Source organism: Carettochelys insculpta, chromosome 7 (genome assembly GCF_033958435.1).
Source record: "Carettochelys insculpta isolate YL-2023 chromosome 7, ASM3395843v1, whole genome shotgun sequence".
Taxonomy (NCBI): domain Eukaryota; kingdom Metazoa; phylum Chordata; order Testudines; family Carettochelyidae; genus Carettochelys; species Carettochelys insculpta.
This window is the reverse complement of record NC_134143.1, coordinates 52,242,014-52,268,284: the sequence shown is the minus strand read 5'-3', so window position 1 is coordinate 52,268,284 and position 26,271 is coordinate 52,242,014. Positions and strand designations below refer to the sequence as shown.

Here is a 26,271-nt window from a genome sequence, read left to right as displayed (position 1 = left end):
GACGTCCGCACTCCACTCTTCTGATTTTCTTGTAAAAGGAGGTGTTGCATGTGTAGATGCTCCTCCCGTTCGTTTGAAAGAGGGCTACATATTTCAACATTTCGTGCACGTGTAGACACAGCTATAGACTAAGGTCAGAGAGGACCATCATGATCATCTAATCTGACCTCCTGCACATAGCACATCAGAGAACTTCATCACCTATTCCTGTGATAGACCAATAACCTCAGACTGAGTTACTGAATTCCTCAGATCAAGGTTTAAAGTATTCATGTTACCAAGAATCCATAATTTACGCTACTTTAAGTAGTACACTAGCTTAACTGCAGGTAACCTGTGCCCTATGTTTCAGAGGAAGGTTAACTCCCCATCACCATGGTCTCTATCTGGGGGAACATTCCATCCTAACATCAATTCCTCCCCCACGTTACCACCACACACACTTTTTAAAAAAAAAGAATAGGAACCATACTCGCAATTTTCCAGATATAGGGTAGTAATCAAAGTTTACTCACTGTAACTAGCCCAGAAACATAACAGTTTCTGAACCCATCCCCAGGGTCACTTATGTCCTGGTCATATCTACTACTCGGGTTGTCCTTACAAAAACTATTGCTGGCAAATGCGTGTGGTACCTTTGATGGTACACTGAAAAGGAGCTGTGGGTCTGACATGGTTACAAAGACCCCAAGAAAGGTGGAGAGAGTATAATTAATCATTCTCAGGCTAAAGAGGTATTCAAAAGACCACATTTTGAAGCCTATGGGGCCTATTAAAAGTATAGTATATGGTTTAATCTGGTTTCCATCTCATCATTCTACCATCTAGAGCTCTTTGTTCTTCCAATGCTGTTTTTCTGTCTATTGTTTTGAAAGAACATACTACTCCCCAGACATCAAGAAACGTGTAGACAAGCTGGATTTGGCAGAGTCCCTGCAGTTTTCCCTCAGTTATTGGGAAAATACCCCCAGAAGATGCTAGGTTGGAGGTTAAGAATCAGCTGTTTAACCCTCACCAGGTTATTTTCTTTATTGCAATAGTTCTTAGTGCCTGATAATGACCTTGCCCTTGTTAAGTGTCCTAAGTAGTTCCAAGTAAATGAACACTTGCATGGATACTAATTTAACCTGCTTCACAGTTCAGGGCTACCAGGGTTTGGAATTTTTGTAGCAAGATATTCACACTCACTTCCCATGATGTGGGGAGAAGCAGCTTAAAGGCTGTAGCATTACTTTTATATCAGCAGGGAGAATAGAAGGGAGGTTACAGGGCTACTGCCTTTTTCATCTTAATGGAGCAGACAGTGCTAATATAAAAGAACTGAGCAGCAGTCCAAAGGTGGACATGTACCTTAAAAAGAAAATTCAGGGCATGTGTACAAAGAGAAAAAACAAAACACGTTATGGTCCCAGGTTTCAAACAGAATAGGTTGAATTAGACAAGAAATTTTTGTATGCAGTAAAAAATCTGAGTTAAGTGCACAAATCCTATTAACTTTTAACAATCCTTAGCCACACGGTTGTCTTTTTTTTCTTTTGAAATCTCTCCAATAGAATCAAACATTCAAAGAGCTCAGCACTTGTGCAACACAGCACCTCTGAAAATACGGCCTATAAATAACAGTTTAGCATTTATTATTATTACTTAGCAGTTATATTTTACTAGGGCATAGAGGCCTTAAAGTAAGTTCCAGTGGTGCTGGGTGACATACAATGATCTAGTAGATGACAGTCCTCGCCCCAAGGAGCTTACAATCCAAAAGTGAGTTTACAGTCTGAAACAAGCATACATACATTTTAAAACAAAATAATTGGGAAATATTTCTTCCCTTACTTAGCTGCCAAGACTTAAGTTTGTAATTACATATTCCCATTGCCAGAGTATTATTATTCTTTACGTAGGAGTAGATTTCTGCATGTGCTTTACACAGCTAAGCTGACATAATGTTATCTGAGCAGTTTGCATTTTGAGTTGACCTCAGGCTGACAAGCACACAGGGCTGGCTGGGCAAAACCAGCTTTATGTATTCATCACATGGGCCACGTCTACATGTGCCGACTACTTCAAAGTAGCCGCGCCAACTTCAAAATAGCGCCCGTCTTGGCTACACGTGGCGGGCGCTATTTCGAAGTTGACATCGATGTAAGGCGGCGAGATGTCAATGTCGCTATCCCCAACAGGAGATGGGAATAGTGCCCTACTTCAACATTCAATGTCGAAGTAGGGAACATGTAGCCATTGCGTGTCCCGCAACATCGAAATAGCGGGGTCTGCTATGGCGGCCATCAGCTGCGGAGTTGAAAGACACTCTCTCCAGCCCCTGAGCTCGATGGTCGCCGCGTGCAGTGGCCCCTTAAAGCTCCCCGCCCCCTGCCCTCCTGTGCAGGAAGCTAAGAGAGCGTGCAGGCAGCAGCACAGCCACGCGGCCAGCCTGCACGCTCCTCTGCAGCCACAAGAACCCCCCAGCGCTGCGATGGCTGCCCCCAGCCCCCTAAGTGCCCCCAGGGCACCTACCAAAAGGGGAGCCAGGGCTCCCAGACCAGCAGCCAGGCTGGGAAGCAGCAGTGGGGCCCCTCCTGGACGGAGGCCGAGCTTCGGGACCTGCTGGGGCTCTGGAGTAAGGAGGAGGTGCTCCAGGTAATGGGGAGCAAGAGGCGGAACACGGATGCGTTCGCTCGGCTGGCTGAGAGCCTGGCTGCCTGGGGTCACCCTGCCCGCACTCCTGACCATGTCAGGAGTAAGGTGAAGGAGCTGTGACAGGGTTACGCCCGGGCCAGGGATGCGGCCGGCCGATCTGGGGCCGCCCCCGTCACTTGCCCCTTTTACAGAGAGCTCAGGGCCATCCTGGGCCCCCGGCACACCTCCTCCCCTCTGGCCACTCTTGATACCTCGGCCGACGAGCCCCAGCAGGCCCCGGAGGCGGAGTCTGCCATGGAGGTAAGCCCCGCACCCCAGGGGCCCCCCAGGAGCCCACCCCTGGAGCACCGGAGGAGGAGGAGGGGGAGTCCTCCTCCAGCGATGGGGGGCTCCGGATCATGCTGCCATCACGGAGCTCCAGCAGGGCGTCCACCCACCGGGTGTCCGTGGGAGTGGACCATCAGGTATGTACCCCCCCGGTGCACACCCCCGGGGTTGAAGGGCGGGGGTAATAGATATGACCAGGGCCCTCCCCATGCCCAGATGACCATGGCCCCAAGGACAGCAGCGGCATGTCCCTCAGAAGAGTGCATCAGCCCCTGCCCCCCCAGCACGACAGTGCCATGCCCCATCCCTGGGGATGGAGGGAGCAGAACCTAGGGTCCCCCAGGAGGAGGGGGCAGGACACCCATCATCATCAGCAGCAGCATCTCCCGGGGACGGGGATGGGGAACCAGCAGCAGAGGGGTGGGGGGACAAGGGCCATGGCTCAGGGCCCATACTAACGGCTGTCTCCACTCTTCTTCCCCCCCTGTGTTCCACAGCTGCACCATCGGAAGGACCGGAGAGCCACCGGCAAGGTGTCAGTGGTCCCGGAGAGCCCACTGGGGCCATCACTGCAGGCCAGCCCCTCGGCGGAGCACCGACCGGGCCCAGGGCGGGGACGACGGTGGAGCCAGCACCACCCACGGATGGCTACGGACCCCCAGCTGCTGGCCATCCTTCGTTGGCAGCTGGAGGTCTCCGAGCAGCATCTGTGGGTGGAGGAGCGGCGCCTCCAGCTCCAAGAGTGGGCGCTGGCCTGGTGCCAGGAGGCATGGGGGGCCTTTATGCGCACTTTTGAGTGCATAGCAGACTACCTGGCCCCCCATGCCACTCCAGCCGCCGCTCTGCCCGCCCTGCCCGCTCCACCTGCCATCGCACCGCCATCCGCCACCGAGGGTCCATCCACCGAGGGGGACCTGGGGCCAGCTGACACCCGCCGGCCTTATCTCCCGGTCCGCCCAGCCCCCAGGCAGCCCCGGCGTGGGCTGCGGCCAAGGTGCAGGTCGTGGCCGCCCACCCCCAGCGCTGGACATTAGGGGGTGTGGGGCCCAGGACGTGGCCCCCCCCTTTGTATATATCCCCCTCACCTATGTTTTGTAAATTGTTTGTATTAGACCCCTGTTCTGTTATGTTATGATGATACCTGCCCCCCAATGTAAATAGTTCTCCCTTTCCTTGTCTTCCCCTTTTTTTTCTTTCATCTTATAATACGTATATATATAATATTTATTTTGGCTGTACATAGTTATAATATAGGAAGAAGAGTTCAAGATATATATTCTGGTTTGACGAAAAATATGTCTGTTTTTATTAACAAGAAAAGTGGGGGGGGGTGCTCTTGGGTGCTCTGTGGTGTGGGCGTAGGGGCAGGGAGTGTTGTGGAGGATGGGGGGGTGCAGTGGGGGGCCTGCCAGTGTTCACCCTGTGGCCTCCTCAAACTGGGCCTGCAGGGCCTCCCGGACCCGGGTCCCTTCAGGGTCCACCTGGCGACTGGGGGCAGTGGGTGCCTGCACATCGGCCCTGCTGGCCTCCACAGCCCAGCCCTGAAAGAAGGCCTCCCCCTTGCTCTCCACGAGGTAGTGGAGGGCGCTGCACGGGCCCACAATCTGGGAGATGTTGGTGGGGCCCGCATCAAAGCATGTGAGGAGACACCTCCAGCGCCCCTTGAGGCGGCCAAATGTGTGCTCCACCACCTGGCGCGCGTGGTTCAGGCACATGTTGAAGCGCTCCTGGCTGGCTGACAGGTGGCCCATGTAAGGGTGCATGAGCCAGGGCCGGAGGGGGTATGCTGCGTCTGCGATGATGCAGAGGGGCATGGTGGTGTCCCCCACAGGGATCTCCAGCTGGGGGATGTAGGTCCCCGCCTCCAGCCGGTGGCACAGGCCCGAGTTCCGGAATACCCGGGTGTCGTGGGTGCTGCCAGGCCAGCCCACATATATGTCCAAGAAGTGGCCCCGGCTGTCCACCAAGGCCTGGAGGACTACTGAGTGGTAGCCCTTCTGGTTTAGGTAGCATCTGCCACTGTGCTCCGGGGCATGGATGGGGATGTGGGTCCCATCCAGAGCCCCGGAGCAATTGGGGAAGCCCAGGGTGGCAAAGCCCACGATGGCGGCATCTGGGTCACCAAGCCTCACGAGCCTGTGGAGAAGCAGGGCGTTGATGGCGCTGATGACCTGCAGGGGAAGCACATGGGAGAGCACCTGTGAGGGGTGTGCAGGGTGTGTGTGGCCCTCCCCTGCCAGGGCTGCCTCCCCTCCCCCCGTGGGTCCTCTTACCTCCATGAGGACAGCCCCGACGGTGGCCTTGCTGACGCCAAACTGCTGGCCCACGGATTGGTAGCTGTCTGGAGTGGCCAGCTTCCAGACAGCGATGCTGACCCATTTCTCCACACTGAGGGAACGCCGCATGAAGGTGTCCTGGTGCCTCAGTGCAGGGGTGAGCCACTGGCAGAGCTCCAGGAATGTCTGCCGGCTCATGCGAAAGTTCTGGAGCCAGTGGTCGTTGTCCCACTCTCCGAGCACCAGCCGCTCCCACCAGTCGGTGCTCGTGGGGTAGCTCCACAGCCGGCGGCGTGTGAGGCGGCGGGGGGGCGGGGTGCTGCAGGGTTGGGGGTTGTGTCCTCCTCCCCTGTGGGCAGCTCCTCCTCTGTGGCAAGGATGTGCTCAGCTGCCTCCTGCATGGCATGGAGCAGGGAGAGCACTGCTCCTACAGGGGCGGCTGGGTGGACCTCTGGCTGCTGCTGCTGCTGCTGCTGCTGCTGCTGTTGGAGGTCCATGACTGCATCGCTCAAGGTGTGTGTGCCTATGGCTCTTCAGACCGCGTGCTGTGCAGGCTGCGTGTGTCTGGGAGGGGCCCTTTAAGGGAGCGGCTAGCTGTTGCCCCGGAAGTGCTACTCTGCCCTGTGACCCTGTCTGCAGCTGTTCCTGGCACCCTTATTTCGATGTGTGCTACTTTGGTGTGTAGACGTTCCCTCACAGCGCCTACTTCGATGTGGTGCTGCCCAACATTGACATTGAACGTCGATGGCACCAGCCCTGGAGGATGTGTAGATGTTATTCATCGAAATAGCCTATTTCGATGTTGCTACATCGAAATAAGCTATTTCGACGTAGCATACACGTGTAGACGTAGCCATGATGTTGTATTTCCAGGGCTGACTGACTTCCAGGCATTTTGTGGCAAAGTGACATCATTTGAGCACCCCATACAGGGAGCATGACAGGAGGACTGTGTTGGAGACTGCAACTGAGCTTTCTGAACCTCCTGGGGAATACAGATTCCATTTTCCACTAAAATGAATGTAACGGTATAGATCTCCAAAGCCGCTTGTAGATCCATTTCCATGCTATTTTAATATTGTATTAAATATCCTTTCAACAACCTAAAATTGCTTTAAAGGCAAAACTTCAAGCCTTCAAATACATCTACTCGACTCTGTAGTATTAAATAGGACAAGAACTCTTCCCCAACCATCTAAATAAGGATCCTACACTCCCACGTCACTCAAGACAAGCTGCACTGCTTTGGTGTGCTGCCCCTTTGCATACCACAGAGCATCACATCTTATTGTATCGCTGCCACGGAAGAGAAGTGTGGAATGGAACCTCCCCCCCGCCTGCTGGGATCTAGGGCCATTTGTTACCAACATTGCTTGCTTCCCACACTGGTAATGAATGGCTGCAGCGTCTCTGAGCGGCTCCGCTACTTTGCTTTGGAGAGTACAGCTGGCTTAGCCCTTCAGCACAAGTGTACTTAATTCAGAGTCGAGTTGTTCTATAATTTATCAGCAGGGATACGCACCGCAGGCTGCTCCCTCTTCGAACAATTGGCTCCCACTCATGTGCAGGGAGCAAAGAGACAGCTGTCTCTGCTCTCAGCTCTGCCCAGAACTGGACCTAGGACAGGGACTGTGGGGGTTAAGGAGATTGGAATTTGGGAGCTCTGCCAAATGTCAGTGGTGGGGAAGATTCTGAGCCAGGCTGACTCCCTTACTGTCAGCTCTGAGGAACAGTTCACCAGCACGGATTATGTTCCCATCCTCTAGTAGGTTAAGTTCAGTGAGGTCAGGATTAAGCGCTCAGATGCACTGTCTTGCCCAGCCCCTTCACATAACTCCTTGACCATTCGCCTTACCCTGAGAGGCCTATGTCTTTCCCTGCCAACCCCAGAGCTAGCCTGTTAGGTGCATGAAGATTTGCATTACCCTTGGTTTCTGGCTGCAGGGTACTGCAGGTGCCTCGCCTGCCCCAGCACACCTTTCAGTTAGCTCAGCTGTTCACCAACTCAGAATGGGGCTGAAGGCGTGCTAGGAACACTATGCCTGGTTTGCAGCATGCCTGATTCTAGAGGGTTTGAGACACTATGCAGGGCCTTTCCCTGCTGGGGAGCTGGCAAAACCAGCCATCCAGAGAGCAAGGAATGATGAAAGGGTGAGGAGCAAAGGGGTGGAGACGAAAGGATAGAGGCAGGGGAAGGAAGGAAGATAAAGGGTAGCTGCAGGGTGGAAGGGACAGGTGAGGAATCTGGAAAGGGAGCTGGGATGTCTCTTGCAACATTCAGTGCTCAGCCACTCACCAGAAATTAAAACAGTTAAATTTAAATGCAATATGCATCTATGCCCCCATCTCCTACAACACACCTGTCAAGGGAATTTGTCTTTGAATGGATTTGGTGCTACAACTTTAATTTGCTTTACACCCACATACCTCAGCATGCACAAAGTTGTGCATCTTCATTCTCTGACACATACCCCACTAACCTCCAGGCAATGAGTCTCTCCCGAGTAACCAGGGTAACCCCAGCGTCTAGATTGTTGCTTCTGCAGGCACTGGTGGGAACCTTGCTCCCTGTTATTCCCCTCCCCTAGGCCCCACTGTCCCTCCCAACCAGCGGTACGAGCACTTTGCAAACAGACAGCAAACTGTCGAATCTAAACTGAACTAAGGGGGCCAGTTAGCAGCTCTCTCCCCTCCTAACCAACAGCACCAAGAGGAGGCGCTTCTAGGACTCCCCTGCCCCCACAACCTCCAGAGACAGATTGATGCAGGAGTCCCCTCCTCCTCTATGCTCCATGTCACTCCAGCTCTGGGGGAGGGGGTATGCTTTGTCATTTCAGCCTACCAGGCTCCTCTTTTGATTAGAGTGCATCAGGATCTCTTTCTGCCCATGCCCAGATGGGTAGTAACCAATGGTCCCTCTATTTTTTTCCATCCACAGGCCAAATAAATTTTATGTGCGCCAGGGTGTGTGCAGATATGCATCACGAATGGAAACACATGCTGCCAGCTTTAGGTGCTCTGCTAATCCGCTGGGTGGTACCTGAATCTCTCCTGAGCAGCCATCCAAGAGCTCCGTTTTCAGAGCATTCTGATGGTCACTCAGCTCCAGAGAGTTGCCTGCTTTGCTGAATATTTGAGTACAGAAGAGGTCTCAGACTTGTGTCAAGGAGCAGAAAATGGAGAAGGTGTGGTGGGGGGAAGAAGCTGGGGGGAGTGAGAGGCACTGAGCCACACTAGCCACTTTGTCCTCCAGTTGCCTTGTCTGCACTGAGATCACACCATATTCTCATCCAGAGGCCTGGTTAGCTATAGGCAATTTAAGCAGCTATTTCATAAGGAGGCAGGTGCCCAGGAGCATCAGAGTTTTAGCAGAAGCAGCACAGCAGACTGGTCTGTGAGGGTATGAATTGAAGAGTGCTCTAATGCAAGGGTGAGCAAACTTTATGTTGGGAGCGATGTTTTATCCCTGCAATTAGCAGCCCCCTCCCGCACTTGTCTAATGTCATCCGAACCAATGGAAATTTTGGTTATGTTCACATGGAAAAAAAGCCCTTTCAGCACATATAAGAAAATAAGTATGTAATCGGTATATAAATGTGAATACACAGACATCAAAACAGTAACACAGTTCAATGTTTTTAGTGAGATGGATGAGCCTGAGACCGAGCAGCTGCTCATGCTGCGCCCACCCTTCTGAAATTTCATGCCCTCATGAGAGGACTCAGCCCAAACTTTGTGCACCCCTGCTCTAATGTGCAGTTCTCTAACTGGCCTACGTGGACTCTGCTGCAGTGAATTAAATGGCATCTATTATGCACTGATGCGGCCTTGTGGTCTATATCTGCAGGCACTCGGCACCTTTCAGTTAGTGCCAGCCAAATTCACACAAACCAGTTACAGATTCTGCAATTCATGCCAACCCAATCTATCTCCTTCCACAGACTAGCCTGCAGAGCTGCTTTTCCCAGAAATCTGATACCCCCAGATAGCTGCAAAAGTTTGCCTGTTGCTAAAGAGGCCTCAGCCTGCACTGTTAATATGATTAATGACAGTAGGGTCTGCAGAGTAGCCACCCTCAGTAGGAGGTTCAAAATACCCAATGTCACAACTCAGTAAACATGAAGTATACTCAGTATAGTTATATGTCTCTCAAGTTCTCCTTTTGTTGTGCTTGTGATTAACTGAATACATAAATAGGGTTGTTTTGAAAAAGTTTTACTTAGTAATTACCAATTTAGCAAACCATTTCTGAACTGTAGCCCACATATTTGTGCTTAAAGAGTCATCTAAAATTTCCTATTTATCCACAAGTTAAGTTACTATAGGACAGAGGTCAGCAACTCCTGGCACAGGTGCCAAGAGTGGCATGTGAGCTGATTGTCATCAGCACCCAAGGCAGGAGCTCAGCCCCACTCATCTTCCTCCATGCAGCTGGGAACTTGCTGAAAGCCTGTAGATTAACACAAGGCCAGCTAATGCTACCTACCACCACCTAAACAGTAAAGCTCCGTATCTTAATTTATTTATCAAGGAAGCTGTTGCAAATAGGACTCTTAGGTGGTGTCTACACTAGCTCCGCACTTCAAAGGGACCATGGTAAGTAAAGTGTCAGGAGATTATTAATGAAGTGCTGCACTGCATATGCAGCACTTTGTTAAGCTAATTCTCCCCCACAGCAACTTCGAAGCGTTAAACTTTGAAGTGTCGGCTCACATGTAGTCGCAGCTTACCCGCCAGTACTTTGAAGTGCTGGGCAACTTCGAAGTCCCTTTCCTGATCAAAAGGTGTCAAGGGAGCTGGCGGATGCTGCCCAAAGGAACTCTGCCTGGATTTGTGAGTGGATGGTGGAACAGAAGTATGCTCCACAGTCACAGTCCCCCTCCTTGGCCAGCCTCCTCTGTCTGGTCTTACAGATGGCCACCTTAGCTATGGCCAGGAGGAGGCTGACAAGGAGGTCCCACGACTTTGTGGGGCCATGGATGCGGTGTTATAGGATCAGAAGGTGCAGGGAGAAGTGCAGCCAGAACCTCAGCAGGAGGTTCTGGAGGACTCAGAAGAAGGGCTGCAACCTGGCACACTCAAGGTAGATGTGTGCTACAGTGTCCCTCATGTCAGAGAAGGAGCAGGTGTCTGGGATAGGGATGAACCCCACCAAGTACATGCCCTTGCTCACCGCTCCATGGAGGATCCTCCAACTGATGTCCCTGGCAGGCCATAGAACCAAAGGTGGAGTACAGGCTGGCCCATCAGAGCTCCCCACCCTCTGTTGGTGACAGGAGGTCCCACCACTTGTGGTCTGGGTGGGACACAAGGGTGGAGAAATGGAGCATGTGGAGCATGAGCATGTACAGATGATGTTTCAGCGTAGTTCAAAAGGGGACCAGCTGCAAAGCGTGCAGCTGGCTGGGGTGATGAGGGGGAGGAGGTTGGGAGGGCTTGCAGGCATGAACATTTTGGGTGCTAGAGGAACTCCTTTTTGTTCTCCTCTTAAGTTCCCAAGGGGTACAGTCCTGCAGGCTGGATAGACAGCCAGCAACTGCTTCCAATCAAGCACCTGCTACCAGTTAAGGCCTTCAGGGTCCCTATAAAAGGCTTTCAGCAGACAGCAGGAGGGGAGGGTGGTGCCCAGAGAGAAGGAGGCTGGAGGATTGAGAGAAGGGCGGAGAAGGACAGGCATGAGTGGAGCCAAGTGTTGCCAGCCACAAGGTATCAGAGGGGAGTGGTGGGTGCAGAGGCCCAGGGAAAGGTTGCTACCGTGGGGCAGAGGTGAAAGCCCTGCTAGCTCCCTCCATTCCTACGGTCCCTGGGCCAGAATCCAGGGCAGTGGGTGGGACTGGACTCCCCCAGTCCTTCCCCTGGAGGGGTACCCAACTCGGGCCAAACCAGGGCAGCTCAAGACCAGTGGAGCAGGTCCTACTCCTCCTTCAATCAAGACTGGCCTGTGATGAAAATTGCTTGGTAAAGGGAGACCCATGCCTTTGGGAAGCCCCAGGGCAACAAAGGGGCATCTCTGAATCTCTGAGGCACACAAGGAGCCACCTGGAAGTACAGAACCTTCAAGGAACAGACAAGAGGTCTGTCACAATGGGTAAATGAGTTTTATTCACCTTTTAGCAGTACTCTTTTTTTTTGGCTTTTGCTCTTATTGAAATGTAAAATATTATTCTACATACTGTAACAGATTTACAGTAAAGGAGAATAGACATTATTGTGCTATAGGTCAAATAGCAACAGGAATTAGGATTCCCCAAAGCAATGATCCAAAATGCATTAGCACTAACAGCGTCTCTGCTTGAGGTTGAGGATAGAACGCATGTAACCTTTAAAACTACAGAATTCCCTACATTTTGTTTGAAAGCTCTATCATTGCACGACTGAGGCATTAGGAGTCTGAACACAGGTTCAATACTCCATCTATCAACAGACATTTGGCAAGGGGAGGGAAGGGGAAGAAGCTGAGCTATGGAAGTCTACTAATTTCTGCTTGTCTTGCAAGGTGAAAAACCTCGGTGGCAGCTGTGTGCAGATGAAAGTCAAATTCTGCTAAGGCTTTTGCCAACTTGGGGTTGAAGAAATGAGTATCTTGCAAATATCTGGGATTTTCATCCCCTCTACTATTGCACCAAAACTTACTTAAACCTCCATTAAATCTATCTCTTGCCATTTCTTCCAATGCCTCTCATTCATAAATAACTGGGAGGAAACATCTAACTTCCCCCCCACACCATTTGAGTACCAAACATGTCATTCCTGGAACAAGTTTGATATTCAATAGCTGAGGACTGGAGGTTACAAACCTGAGTCTCTGCTGGCTCAGCGCAGAGCGCTGCTGCCAACATGCTGGTCCAACTTTAAAAGAGAACAGATTCCCTTTCAAAACAGTGGCATGAATACTACAGTAAGAGATCAGTCAAGCACATGGTCTACTAGCTAATTTAGCATGTAAGAAAAGCAACTCTATTTTAATGCTATGTCAGCAGAATAGTTAAAGACAAGTTTCTCATTGTGGACTTGTTTAATGAACCCTTCCATTGTTTTGTTTTTTTGGTACAAAACTGTGGTTTCAGAAGTCTGCAGTTTTAACTGAACTTAAAAAATGAAGAGGAATGCTAGCCAAGCCTATAAATTTGAAAATTAAACGCAGGGTTTTCTTTTGTGGATGGTATGATGAAGCCAAGGAAATCCAAAAGTAAGATTTTTAAGTAATGTCATGTGGTGTCCTTATCTGGATACCTCTATGATCTGAGCAGTGAGCAGGTCTTTCTGGTTTACAACCATTGCACACACGAAAACAATTCAGTGTGATAGTCAATAGAACAAACAATCTCTCTGCCACTCTTGCATATCCAAATTTATTCCCAGGAAAGTGTCCAGTTTAAGGAATATTAATTCACCAGACTGTAGCACCACTGTGTATCAATGGACCCATAACTGGTTAATTTCCAAGGTTTTCAGAAGGCCATAGGTATTTCCAGAGGGAGTTAGATGTCTAAATAACTGCGAATTTGGGTCACTCTCCCTAAAACTGGTCTCCCTCTCCCTCCCCCCTTCTGCTTTACAGCAATTTAGAACACTAGCATAGATGTTGGCATGTTGACCATTGTGTGACAACAGCAGTGGACCAGATTCTCACCAAAGTTTATACAGAAATACTACATTTGTACCAAGATTTCAAATCCACTAATAAACCTAGGATTGGTGCAAGAATCAAAATTCATCTTACCACTAAGAGGATGAGGAATAGTATATTGCTTCTTTTTGTTAGAAAGGGATGCTGAGGAAAATTTGCTAGATGGAAGAGCTCCCTCTTGCATTTCTGGAGGATCACTCTGCTGTGCTTTCCTCACTTGAACCATGTGTTCAAGTTTTTTCAAGCGTTCTTGTGAATGAGAAATAAATTGAGGTCTGTGGACTTCCAGGGCCTCCTAAATAAAAGAGTCAAAACATTTTATTTTAGAATAAGGAACACAAAACATTGAGATGCCCATCAAATCTAGTTCAGTACAGGTTTGTCCTGGAGAAAGCAAGGTTCTCAACAATTAAGGTAACCACCAGTATCCAGCCCTGTATTAGCTCCCCTCTATCTTTACCCTGGAAAACTAATTTGGCTTGAACATTGCCAGAATTATTCACAAGACAAACTGGAATAGTCCTGCCAAGTCAGATGTAACTTCATCAAACTGGTCTTGAGTTTCAGATTTTTACAAAATTATCCTGACTGAGGCTTCTGCCTTTGTGTCCAATGTTTTCCCCAAAAATAAAAACAAACAAACAAACAAAAAAGGTTTTTCTTTAGAAGCTCACAAACTTTCTTTGTATTTAAATTAGCTTGAAAATTCATCCAGATATGCGAAGAAAATAAACTGCAGTCACTGATGTGTTTGGGAAGCACCAGGGCCTAAGCAGCATTGCTCAACTAGTGAGTCATGCAGGGCTGAGGGCAGGGGGGAGGTTACTCATGTAGCTCACTGCAACAGAGGAGATAGCAGCAAATCCCTCTGTTTTCAGGGACTGGTGGGAGTCTGGGTGGGTGTCTACTCCCCGTTACACCTACTACCTAGGTGGCTGCCTCTGCCCACGTACTTAGGGGGGCTGACAGACTTGCTGGGCCCCTGGGCAAAGTGTGTGTGTCGGGCGGGAGAGCAATGCCACACTTCCAGAAAAGGTGAGGCCTCAGGCAGAGGGGGTGGGACTCGGGGGCAGTGAATCCTCAGCACTGCCCCAAGTGCACCACAGCCTCTGTCCCCACACCCAGCCCTCAATGCTGCGTGGAGCATGCTGCATGGCACTCTAGCAGCAATTTAAAGGGCCCAGGGCTCTGGCCACTGCTGCTCCTGCAGTAGCAGTTGCTGGGAATCCTGGGCCCTTCTGAGTTCCTGGGTCCCTGGACAACTCTGCCTCCGCACCCCCCTTGGATTGGCCTACACACACTGCATTTTCCTGAAAGCCAATAGGAATTCACATTATAGCCAGCTAGTACTAATAACTACTGTGAAGAGTTGTGCTTGGCTAGTGTCATTTTAGGGTCTGTATAAATTATTCCCAGGCTCATGAAGGGTTGAGGAGCAATGTATTCAATTCTAGAGCACTTTAAAACGGTCTTTCTGAATGTTGAGCTCCCTCCTCATTCATTCCCTGGGCTTCTGAAGTCGTGGAAATGGCATTTGTTCTAGATACAACAATTGCAGTGCATGTCTTTTGCAGCCAGACAGGATGGTCCTGTGAATAATTCAACAGTAGCTGCAAGTGAGAAACACTGAAGTGAAAAAGGAACACGAAACAAAATGTGAGCTTCTGCCCTTGGTGAGTTCCCACGGAAGGAATCAGCATTCAGTCCCAGAATTAACAGCAGAAGAACATTTGATATTTTACCCTTAGAGTCGGGAGGCTGCTTGGAATTTTCTCAGGCTCAGAGTAGATTTCTGTCTGTGTGAATACATCTTGTTTCTCATGAGGAACATCTGGCGAGTGAGCTGCGGAGGTTGTTACCCTGCTGGCTGCATCTTGTCTGTCACTCTTCTTACAATCCTTTATTTTGTCAACTGAACCACAGAATTTATAATCACCTTAGAGAGATTTAAAAGTTCATTAAGGGTGCCTGGTTAATTTTGACTGGGTTGTGTACATCATTAGACATGGAGGGCAATTTCTGAAATAAGAATGCCAAGGTGTTAATAAGAGGCCTCACTGAGCAGAACAGATCAGGCCTAATTATAGGCGCTAGTGATTGCCCTGTGACACAGAAGTATTTTTCACATTAAGCAAGTCTTCACAACTAAGTGTAAATATAGCATTTTGATAGTTAGCTCCATTTAGCACCTGAAAGGCAAGGTATCTCCATAACACAATAACTTTATGTAAAACAATATTACTGCACTTCACCTCATGGACTTTGAGACAGTTTAAAATTATTGCACTGATAGTGGAAAATAATACACTAGTATGAAATTTAACCATATATTACGCCACTTTGACCAAATTGAGGCTTTAGTGAGCATTAGTACTGCTTTTTAATTTGTAAGATATTGGTTTTCCTTCTTTATATTGTTCTTGGGCATTCATTAGGCCTATTTTGGTGTGATTATATGAAATGCTAATAAAGAAAAGGTAAAACACGTTACAGCAATTCACTATAACTTGTACTTAATTCAATAGGTCCTGTAATCAGACTTTTAAAAAGATTTTCCCTCATTTATCATATTCTACTGCTCTTCTAGTATCAATATTTTCTGTATAACTTAGACCCAAGAGAAGACCGGTGACCAAACTGTTCAAAATAGTTGAAAAGCTTCTTATCTAAAATGTAGAATTAGTTCCCAACAACAAATTAACTACTGAACAATCTCCATATGAAGAGCTCCAAAACAGCAACACTAACTGCATCTCTCATGCCAAATAGTATGATTTCTGGGATTTAATATCTGGGAATAAAGCCCGTTGCTGCTTGCTTCAATTGACTGGTTGAAATGAACTGAAAATATTTTCCCTCATAACATACTGTAAACATTATGCTGTATTAAAAAAAATCAAAATTTTTAAGGTATTTGACACAACTGTTTTCTAAAAAAAGTCAGCATATTTCCCCTCCCACATCACTTGTTTGCATTATTTCTTTTAGGAAACATTTTTGATACTGTGTATTTGAAGTTAAGCTCCTAAACAAAGTGGTCTTATTGTCAAAGATGCCAGTCACCCACTGCTTCAATAGACTTCAGCAGGATTTCAGAATGTTCAGCACGTCTGCAGGTCACTTTTAATCAGTGGATTAAAACAGATTTAACTTTAGGCACTGATATTTGAAAATTGTGTCTGTTGTTTAAACAGATGTTATTTACTATAGCTCTTATTTAGACATAAGGTTGTTTTTTTTAACTCTTGTCTTCAGGAAATGTAGGCTGAATTGCTACATCACAGCACAAGCAGTATATTTGTTCATAATGCCTTGGGTCAAGTCATCCCTGGAGTAATTTCTTAAAAACCAGTAAGTACTAGAGCCAAATTCACCTCTGGTATCTCTCTGGTAGTGATTTTGTCCCTACAGACATATGAATGTATGTGGAGGTAAAACCCTTGTGAGGGAACCGAACCCATAAGAAAAATATGTTTTAATGTAATAACATGGAAAGGACATGTTTCCATTTTGAAAACTATTAAGTACATAGATACATTCTCCAAGATATCAGGTTTTTAGGTGCAGCAGGACATGCTGCATATAATTAAGGTTGTCCAACACTTTCCATTACCAGTGTTCCAGACCTTTGTCAGACTTGAGCTGACATTTTCTGTGCAGTGTTTCCATACTGAACATGCACACTGAATGAAGCAGGCAGCCTGTGGGAAAGCCATATTGTGATTGTGTAATTAAAACAAGTGGGCCAAATCAGCATTGCAAGAGCAACCTGAATTTTGGCATTTCCTAACTTTTCAGTGCTTGCCTCTATAATCCTAACATTTTTAAAGGTAGCTTTGTGTGCCATCTATTTATAAAGGCATTGGCTTTTTCTTTTCTGTTTTGGTCTCTGTGGACCTTGGCAATATGTAGCTTTTATATAAATCCATTATGTGAAGTGACCTGTCACCAAATAACTCTTATACTGGACTGAAAACTAGGCAACTATGGATAGTCTTTATATTATTTCTCTTGTACCTTTAAGGTTGACCTCATTTTAACACTACATTCTTAAAAGCCCAAACAGGATTTACAGCTTACCTTTCGGGAACTGACTTTTCCTGTGGTCATCATTTTCTTTCGGTGCAGGTTTTGAGAAGACTTTTATATTGCATGCATAATCAGACACAGAGATTTTTGGTTTCAGAAAGCTTTGCACTCGAATCTCTTTGGACTTTGAAGTGACTTTGGATGGATCTCTCTCTTTCAAAGAACCAGCAAGATTGGCACTGAATTCCTTCTTGGGAGTTTGGTCCATAAGGGCAGCAGGAGCAGTTGTGTTATACCTGTCTTCAGAGTACTGCCTCCTGTGGCTTCCAGAAAAAGTTGGCATTCCTATCAAAAATAAAATAAAAGCAAGTGGAAGAAGCACTTAGCAAAAGAGCCCATTTCACACTGACAGCTACTAAAAGCAATATTTCTGCAAGGTTCTTTATAATTCCATTTGCTACTTCACATTCATTATATTAGTAATTCATTAACTAATAATATACAATTAATTAATTAATATCACTATACAGCTTTGAAACAGGGGTGATGTACCACAGCCATAAGCAGTGGGTGAGATCATTAGCTTGTTCATTTCCCTGTTCCATAAATTGCTTTTGAGTGTGTTGCCTTTATTCCTAATAAACTGCCTGCAATTACAAATTAGAAACTTGATCTGATGCAAATATTAATCCATTACTGCCAGTGGTGTACAGATTGTTTGGAGTGCAATGTTATCTGTGCCTTAAAAAAACTGCTAAGAAAAAAACTATTACAAAGGCTATTCTCCATAAAAGATAAGTTGTTGATCTGAACCCACATAAGCCCTACAAAGCTATTTTGGAAGGGGTTAATATAAAGCTACTCCAGACACATGGCAGCTATTTGATTTTCTCCTGCTTCTTTCTCTCACTACTAATCTATTTTTGGGCTGGAGGGAATCGATCAAGAGAGATGGTGCATGCATAGCAATGGTAAGACCATTGCAGCAGTGGTGATGATTGGATGTGAGATCCATGATGACTGACATAGCCTAAGTAGTTATGGGTTGAGGGCCAGAACTTTAATTGCTTCAGTATTGCCCTATATAGCTGGGTTATTTCCTTGGAAGTCCCAGAATTATAGGACTCTTGCCATGTTCCATCACCACAGCATCAGGTACCAGTAGCAAGGAGTGTAATTTGCACACAGTGCATTTTCCATTTTGATTCCCTCCAGCCCAAGATGGTAGCTGCCAGAAGCACGGCCACACCAATAGCAGAACCCTGTTGCAGCAGCAGCAGTAGAAACATGAATCACATCAAGCATCACATAAGTGACCACTGACAACGTGCTCTGTCAGTGTTCCCTGACACAAGGGTCTTACCTCTAAGCAAGCAAAGCAATGGGTCTCGAACCACACACTTTATAGAATATCAGCAAGATCTCACATGAGAAGAGTGTTTTGAGGAGGAATTTGAATGGGGGAAAGATGGGAACTCCAAGAATTAGGAGCATCATGAAAAAAAGCATCAAGGATTGGATTGTGAGAGATAAGTTAGGTGAGATTTATTTTTAGTCGCCATGAACTGATCTCCGTATTCCCTGTGAGCTGTGCATCTGCATGACCATGCACCTGTCAGCATGGCTCTGGCCTTGCACTGTTAGTGATGTGCATACAGTGCCTGCTGGAGATCCATAATAGGAAGTTGGCCTAAGACCTAAGGGTGATGAAATGACCTCAATTAATTGAAGATTTGTAGAACAAATCTGAGAGAGAAGGCAGGCTGGAGACTTTTAGATGATGTGGGGGCAGGAAAGGGAGATTAAAACCTGATCCAGGCCAAAATTAAGAGATGGGATTTTTATTGTCTACTATACGCTGCTACATATGGAAGCATATTCAACGAGCTGCTGATGTGTCATGGAAATCATTTTGAGAAACACTGGCTATGTGCCCCATCTTTCCAGCCCTAATACTACCTCTTTTCTAACAGAATCCAACTCTGTCTAAGCAGACCTATCTCTGGTTTCTTAGGACAAGGGGATGCAAGCCTAGATGTATGAGATGGCATGAAACCAAGGGATGGGCTGCCTGCTCATTTCCCACTCTACGTAAGTTACCTAGTCATTCCCTGAAGAGAGTCATCAATGACAAAAGATTAATTTTAACCCTTGGCTCCATGAGTGAGCAAAATCTGTTGCAAGATAATGGATGACTCTTCAGGGGCATGTTAATTTATTTTACATCTCCAACAGATCTTGGGTAAGTGAAGGTCTAGGTTGAGAGGGTAGTTTTATATTTTCCAAATCACTTTCCCATCTTTCATCTGTATATAAGTAGTTAAATAAGAAAATCTATTTTTTCATGTGAAAGTAGATGACCTGACTGGACCGCATTTATATAATGACCTGACTGGTCCATATTTCTCCTGTGTCATCTTACTTCTCCAGGAAAAACAAAGAAATAAATGCAAGAAAAATATCTACTCCATTCCTTTGCAAGGCGGAATTGTTCCTAGTATTTTGTTCAGTCTAGTAATTTGTTCCAAGCAATATGCTTTCTATCATTTCCCTGAGGAAACTGCCTCAACCAAATACACCTAAATTTTTAAAATGATTATCCTGGTATTCAACTTGCATTGCCTTTTTCAGTTCATCTGTATTACTCCTTGACTTTGTCTACACTACAGTATAAAGACAATTTTAAGGGACTTAACTTGATTTTATTAATATGACTATCTTCACTGCAAATACTATTAGGTTGATTTTAAGGGATGCTAAGGCTGACTTTCTTGCACTCTCCTGCCCAGGAGTAATACCAAGTTCAAATGTAAAAGGTTGAATTAATGCTAGTGTGGCAACAGCGTTAGTTTAAATCAAATTTATTCGCCTTCCGAGGTACCCCAGAAGCATCCCACAATGCCCCATGTGTCCATTTTGGCCGCTTTCACCTCTGTTGTTCTCCAGGTGCGCAGGAAGTAGGTAACAGGAAACCCAGGAATTTGAATTCATTTTCTTTCTGCCCAGCCTGGATAACATAACTCAGGAGCACACTTCAAGAGTGATCACATGTAGCCATCATGAGTTCTCAGGGTTTTAGTGCTAATCAGACTTCTCAGGGTCCCAAAAGAACCACAGCATGGAGCCACCAGGAGATCCAGGATCTCATCTGTCTGTGGGGCAATGAATCTGTGCTGAGCAAACTATGAGCCAAGAAAACAGATGTGGACATTTATGGGACGATTTCACAGGGCATGATGGAGAAAGGATACACCAGGGATGCTGGGTCAAAATCAAGGCTCTCAGGAAGAATTATCAGAAGGTGAAAGAAGCCAACAGGTGATCTGGGACATCCCACAAAACATTCTGTTTTTATGAGTAGCTGGATGCAGTTCTTCAGAAGGACCCAACCACAGCTGCCAAGAATTGCATGGACTGCTCAGGAGACCATGTTCTGATCTCTGGTGAGAGCAGCACGGGTGAGGAGGAGACAGAAAGTGATGAGGAGGAAGGTGCTGCTAGTCACCAGACACATAAGGAAGCTGATCCTGCCAGCCAGGAGCTCTTCCTCACCCTGGAGCCAGTCCCCTCATCAACATCAGATACTCCAGAGTCCACCAGTGTTGGAGAGGCTCTTCTGGTGAGTATATTTTTTAAACTGCTACTTTTAAACTGCAAAAGTGGATTGCAGATGGGTGAGGTGGATCTATGCCCATAGAATAGTTTGTTTATATTTCTGGGCATTTAGTGCTTATCCTTTTTGGAGATCTCCATAAAGGTCTTAGGCAAGTACTCTTATTTTTGGGGGAGGCCTGCTTTATTCCAGCTTCCATGATAGCACATCTTGCCACGCCAAACCACCAGTAAGTAATCTGGCATCATGGCATCATGCAGCATTCTGGCAAATTTTCCAGCCCTGTGCTCACAGGAGTGTGAAAGTGTCTTCCTTTCCACTCTCTGTTATTCTTAGAAGGCTGATGTCTCTTTTTGCAACCCAGAAGTAGCACGTGAAGTTTCATTAGAGTTTGTCCCTTTAACATTATGGCACTACTCCCTGGCCAGTTAAATTTTCCAGGACTGCCCTACCACACTATGTGGCTGGCAGGCTCTCTGTCTTCCCCCTCTGTGCGGCTGGCAGACTCTCCTGGCCCCCTCCCCTTCCACCATGCTGCTGGCAGGCTTCCTGGATCTCCCCCCAGCCCTCCCCACACACATAACACGGCTGGGAAGGATTTGCAAGGAGCAGCCAGGACATTTTTTCCCACATTTTACATTTTACAGACTGTCCCCCCAGCTTGCCATGTGGCCAGCAGGCCCAAACCCCCTCTACACACATCACTTGGTGTAGACCCTGCTTCTAGACACTGGCATGTCCAGCGCAGGCTTTCCCTGCTTTAAATGGACTTTTCTATGCACAGAATTTAGGAGAATATGATAATTTTTTTTTGTTTGGGCTTTACAATCCATGGGAGTGCCCTGCCCCCAGGCCACCATGTGGATGGCTGGCTCAACCCCTCCTTCGCACCATGCAGCTGCCAGGCTGTGTGGACCCTGCTTCCAGACACCGGCATGTCCAGCACGAGCTTTCCCTGCTTTAAATGGCCTTTTTTCTGCACAGAAAAAGGTGCCAAGAAAGACTTTTTCCTGCACTTTACATTTTATGAGGCTTTGTTTCAACCTCCCTCACCCCAGTCTACTCTTAGCTGCCAGGATCTTACCATGTCTGCAATGAAATGATCTGGAGAAGTTATAGCTTCTGTTCTGCATCCTTAAGAAGCCAAAAGTGGCCTTGGAAAACAAAGTTGCAATGATTGTTAAAAAGACCCATTTGTTGTACGGGTCAGTGCATTGTGTCACATTTAAAAATTGCATCTAAATTTTGGCTGTGACTGTCTCCAACAGGCAGCATGGGTGAGAGTGACAGGGTCACTGTGATGCACTGCAGGAAAAGAACAAAGCAAGATCTCATCATGCAGTAGCTGCTAGAGGCCCAGAGGGAGCGAGCCCAAGCCACAGCTGACAGAAAGTGGACCCAGCAATGGCAGCAAAGCATGCTCCAGTTTAGGAACCAGGACTCAGCAGAGATCCTGATGGCTGTCAAGGAGCAGACCAACATCCTGTGGTCCATGCTGGAACTGCAGAGGGCCACCCACCACAGAACTTTCAGTTATGCAGCCTTCTCACTCTGTTGCCTGATCTCCCCTCATCAGGCACCCTGAACACAGGGGGCAGAGGAGGGCAAGGACAATCTTGCAGTCCATCCCAGGACCTGTCCACACTGCAAAAGGGTCACATTCTCCCACATGTGACAGTAGGATTCCTTTTTTTCCCCCCAAACCTTAATCTTTACCTCCTAATTAAAAAATGTTTTTGTGAAAACCACAGTGTGTTTATTGATTCACAAGGCATGGGGTGCAGTTGGAGGTGCCTTCATAATGGTCAGGCACACATCATTGTGGAGGTTGGGAGTGGTATCACAATAGTTAGATGCAGCAGATTCATGCGGCTGTCTTCTCATTCATAAAGCTAATTTTTGAAGCCTCCTTGATTTCCATTGCTTCTGTCTGTGGATTGCTGATTGCCCTTGTGCTCAGCTGTTCATAAACACTGCCCAGGGCATCTGCCTCTGCCACTCAGGCTGACGTGACCTTTTCCCCCTTTGATTCATAAATATTATGGAGAATACAGCACGCTGAGACCATGGCAGGGATGTTGGCTTCACAAAGGTCCAAATGGGTCAAAAGGCACCTGAATCTGTTTTTTTAATAGCCGAAGGCACATTCCACTGCCATCCCGCACTTGCTTAGCCTGTAGCTGAAGTGGGCCTTGCTGTAGTCCAGGATGCATGTGTATGGCTTCATGAACCAAGACAGCAGAGGGTAAGCAGGGTCACCCACTAGTACTATGGGCATCTCTACATTACCAATCTGATCTTCTACTCCGGGAAGAAAGTCCAATCCTGGGTCTTTCTGTGCAGCCCACAATTTCTAAAGATGTGCACATGGTGCTCCTTTCCTGACCATCCCATGCTAATGTCGATGAAATGTCCTTTGTGATCCACCAATGCCTGCAACACCATGGAGAAGTATCTCTTGCAGTTTATGTATTCTAAGGCCAAGCGGTCCAGAGCCAGGATGGGGATATGCATTCCCTCTATCACTCCACCACAGTTAGGAAACCCCATGGCATCAAAGCCATGCACTATGTCCTGCACATTTCCCAGAGTCACAGTCTTCCACAGCAGATGGGCATTGATTGCCTTGGCTACCTGGATCATGGCAGTCCCCACTGTAGGTCTGCCCACCCCAAATTGATTTCCCACTGATTGGTAGCTGTTGGGCATTGCAAACTTCCACAGAGCTATTGCCATTGGTTTGTGATCTGTCAAAGGTGGTCTCATTTTGGTATCACAGTGCTTCAGGGTGGCGGACAGTTCTAGGTATGAGGTCATGCACATGCAGAAGTTTTGCATGCACTGCTGGTCTTCTCAGACCATCAAAATGATGCGGTCCCACCAGTGTGTGCTGGTTTCGCGTCTCCAGAACTGGCACTCCATTGCATACAATGCATCTGAGGCAGCAGCCAGCAGCTGTGCATTCCTAGCCTCCAGTCCTTCAATGTCATGCAAATCGAGGTCTGCATCCACCTCATCCTCCTACTGGCTTTGTCTAATAAAATACCACATGACACTTTGGGAAGTGGGCGTAACACAGCATGCAATAGCTCTAAACTGTTCAGGATCCATGCTAGCACTGTACAGTAGTAAGAGCCAGGGGCAGGCTTCAGGAAAATGGCCTGAAAATTGGCATGAAATTATTGGACCATTTGTTTTCCAGTGGTGGGGGAGGAGGGCATTGCACTCTGGGATGATGACATCAGACACCCACAAGCATTTGCAGCACATTTTTTCCCATGACACACTGGCACAAAAACCCAGAGTGCAATGGAGTTGCAGGCACTGTGGGATAGATACTCACAACATAGTGCTGACACAGTTGAACCTAGCTGAGCCAATGGAGAGATACTGTCGATTTTCTGGACATGTGTGAACACTTGTCTTTAACTTTATAAAATCTAGTGGTAAAAAGACAACTTCACCACATTTGACTATTTTATTGTGTAGATGTAGCCCTAGATAGGTCTATCCCTTCTCCTCATCTATCTTAATACCTCAGCAACTCATAATTTTGAATGTGCTCATCCCACAGCACCTCTGTAGGGTAAATAAGAACTGCTATCCCCATTTTATAGGTTGGTAATTGAGAGATTAAGGCTACGTCTAGAGTGCAGGCTTCTGTCTACAAAGCTTCTGTCAACAGAAATTTTGTCGACAGAGAGCATATCTCTTGGAAGGGATCTGCTGGCTGGGAGCATTCTGACAACATCCTTGTATACCTCATTCCATGAGGAAGAAAGGATGTCTTGACAGAGGGTTTTTTCCCCAACATTTGGCCCCACGTGGACAGGTCAAATCACAAAAGCCTCTCCCAACAGACCTGTCAGCCAAAGATACACAAATTACAGTGTGCAATTTGTGTATCTTTTGCTGACAGTTCCCTGCAGTCTAGACACAGCCCAAGTAATTTGCACAAAGAGAACTGAACCAAAGTCCAGACTAAGTCTTTAACTATCTAAGTCATCCTTCTTGAACAACGTATCTTCTTTAGTGAGTGGCATTTTTCTGCCACCATCGTTAGGATGCAATTAGATGTGCTGGCAGCATATGTTTATTCATGTGTGTACGTGTGTGTGCATGAACACATATACAGAGGATGAGGGGACAAACATTACAGAAGAACACATGCTACAAATCAGAAATGTTAGCAATGGTATTTTCCCTTTGAGGTCCCAGGGGTCTTCTACAAAGACAAAGCAAAGTGGAAGAGAAAGGGAGAGAATGAAGAACAGAGAAAAGTGGTTTGATATTAGAAAAAGGAGATTGCTGCTTACTAGCACCTTAAAGATCAAAAAAAGCAAAGGAGGTTTGACAATGGAGTGTCAAAAACGAAAATACCTTTTATAAAATAAGACTCCAGATAATGACCCATGTAATCTCTGCAGAAAGGATTTGTTTCTCAGTACTTATACAAGTATAAATATCTAAAGTGCAATAACTCATATGACAGACAGTAGTCATTTGTGAAAGTAAAGACCATGGACCTTAATGCACCTTATTCTTGTCTAACTTGTAAAGCAATCAGTTTCAGAATGGAGCCAGTCTGGCAAATCCTTCTCCCACCTTATGGATTAGCTAGCCTTTCAGTTCAAAAGATGCAGCCAAACCCAGCCCCTCCTTAGGGGAAAAAAGCCACAGACACAAACTCAGAAAACCAAAAAAATTTGAACCAGCTGTCAATTACTTTAGCTAATTGTACACAGATGAAACAATACATTAAAAAAGAAAAAGGCAAAGATGCTTAAAGCTGAGATCCGAGTCTCACTCTTCACATTCTGGATACATATTCCATGTACTATGTGGGGAATTAGGCATGTAACTCTCATTAAGGCTATCTGGAGTTATCTATCTAACTCCCCAAGCAACAAACTGGAGATATATATACCCCTCTGAGAACAGCTAGAATTGCCAGTGGCTGAGTAGGCAGAGATGTTTTTTCTATTATCCAGCTGAAGAAAGACTTTAAAACTAATGAACAAAGACATACAACTGTAATGCTTTGGGATACACAGGAGAACAAAGCCCACAGAAAGAGAAAGCAGAATCACTACCATTAATGAAATTTAGTAAAAATATTTATCCTAGTTGTAAAAAGTTGAACTAAAAAAGAAAAAGCAAGAGCAATTAATTAAACTGGAACAAAAAGTTATTGCTGCTTCCTGATGCAAGAAGCAGAGTACAGCAGATCATTTTTCAAATAAGCACTGGATGGACGTATCACTCCAAAACCCAACCTTGTAGCAAAAAGAGGGAAAAGGTTACAACTGTTCTGTAAAATTGTTGGGAGCTTTTCAGATGTGATTATTTTCTTGAAGGCAGTAAAATGAACATATTTTTCACAGTCATGTGCTTTTTCATTTTTAATTTTATTTGCGGAGTACTCACTTGTAGCTAAAGGAAAGTGACCTTGTCTTACACTAAAGTAGATTAAACTGTATCATCCCAGAAATATAGCCCAGTCTAGGCAAAATTATACTTCTATTGCCATCGCCTCTGAATATTCCTCCTTGCTTTATTACTTTATAATGAGGCTTTTAGGTTGCTTCCTATTATTTCATCATGGATTTTTATAGTTCATGACAAAATAACTCTCCTCAAATTGATCAAAACAGCTATATAGAACAATGAATTAGCAATGATCAGCATGCACGTTTGCCAGGGTAAGAATCAGAGTAAGGGTTGTCTATACTCAGTGGGAGATCGATCTATTCAAGGTC

General features: G+C 46.5%; 1 protein-coding gene across 2 annotated transcripts in view; it reads right to left on the bottom strand.

The window, feature by feature from the left end:
• C7H10orf90 (chromosome 7 C10orf90 homolog) overlaps positions 1–26,271 on the bottom strand; it is a 221,692-nt gene that overhangs the window by 19,576 nt on the left and 175,845 nt on the right. For both annotated transcript variants that reach the window (XM_075000468.1, XM_075000467.1), the window contains 3 exons: positions 16,951–17,244; positions 14,613–14,806; positions 12,964–13,165 (listed from right to left, as the gene is read on the bottom strand). In XM_075000468.1, coding sequence (XP_074856569.1) covers positions 12,964–13,165; positions 14,613–14,806; positions 16,951–17,244 — 690 coding nt within the window. The remainder of the gene's footprint in view (positions 1–12,963; positions 13,166–14,612; positions 14,807–16,950; positions 17,245–26,271) is intronic.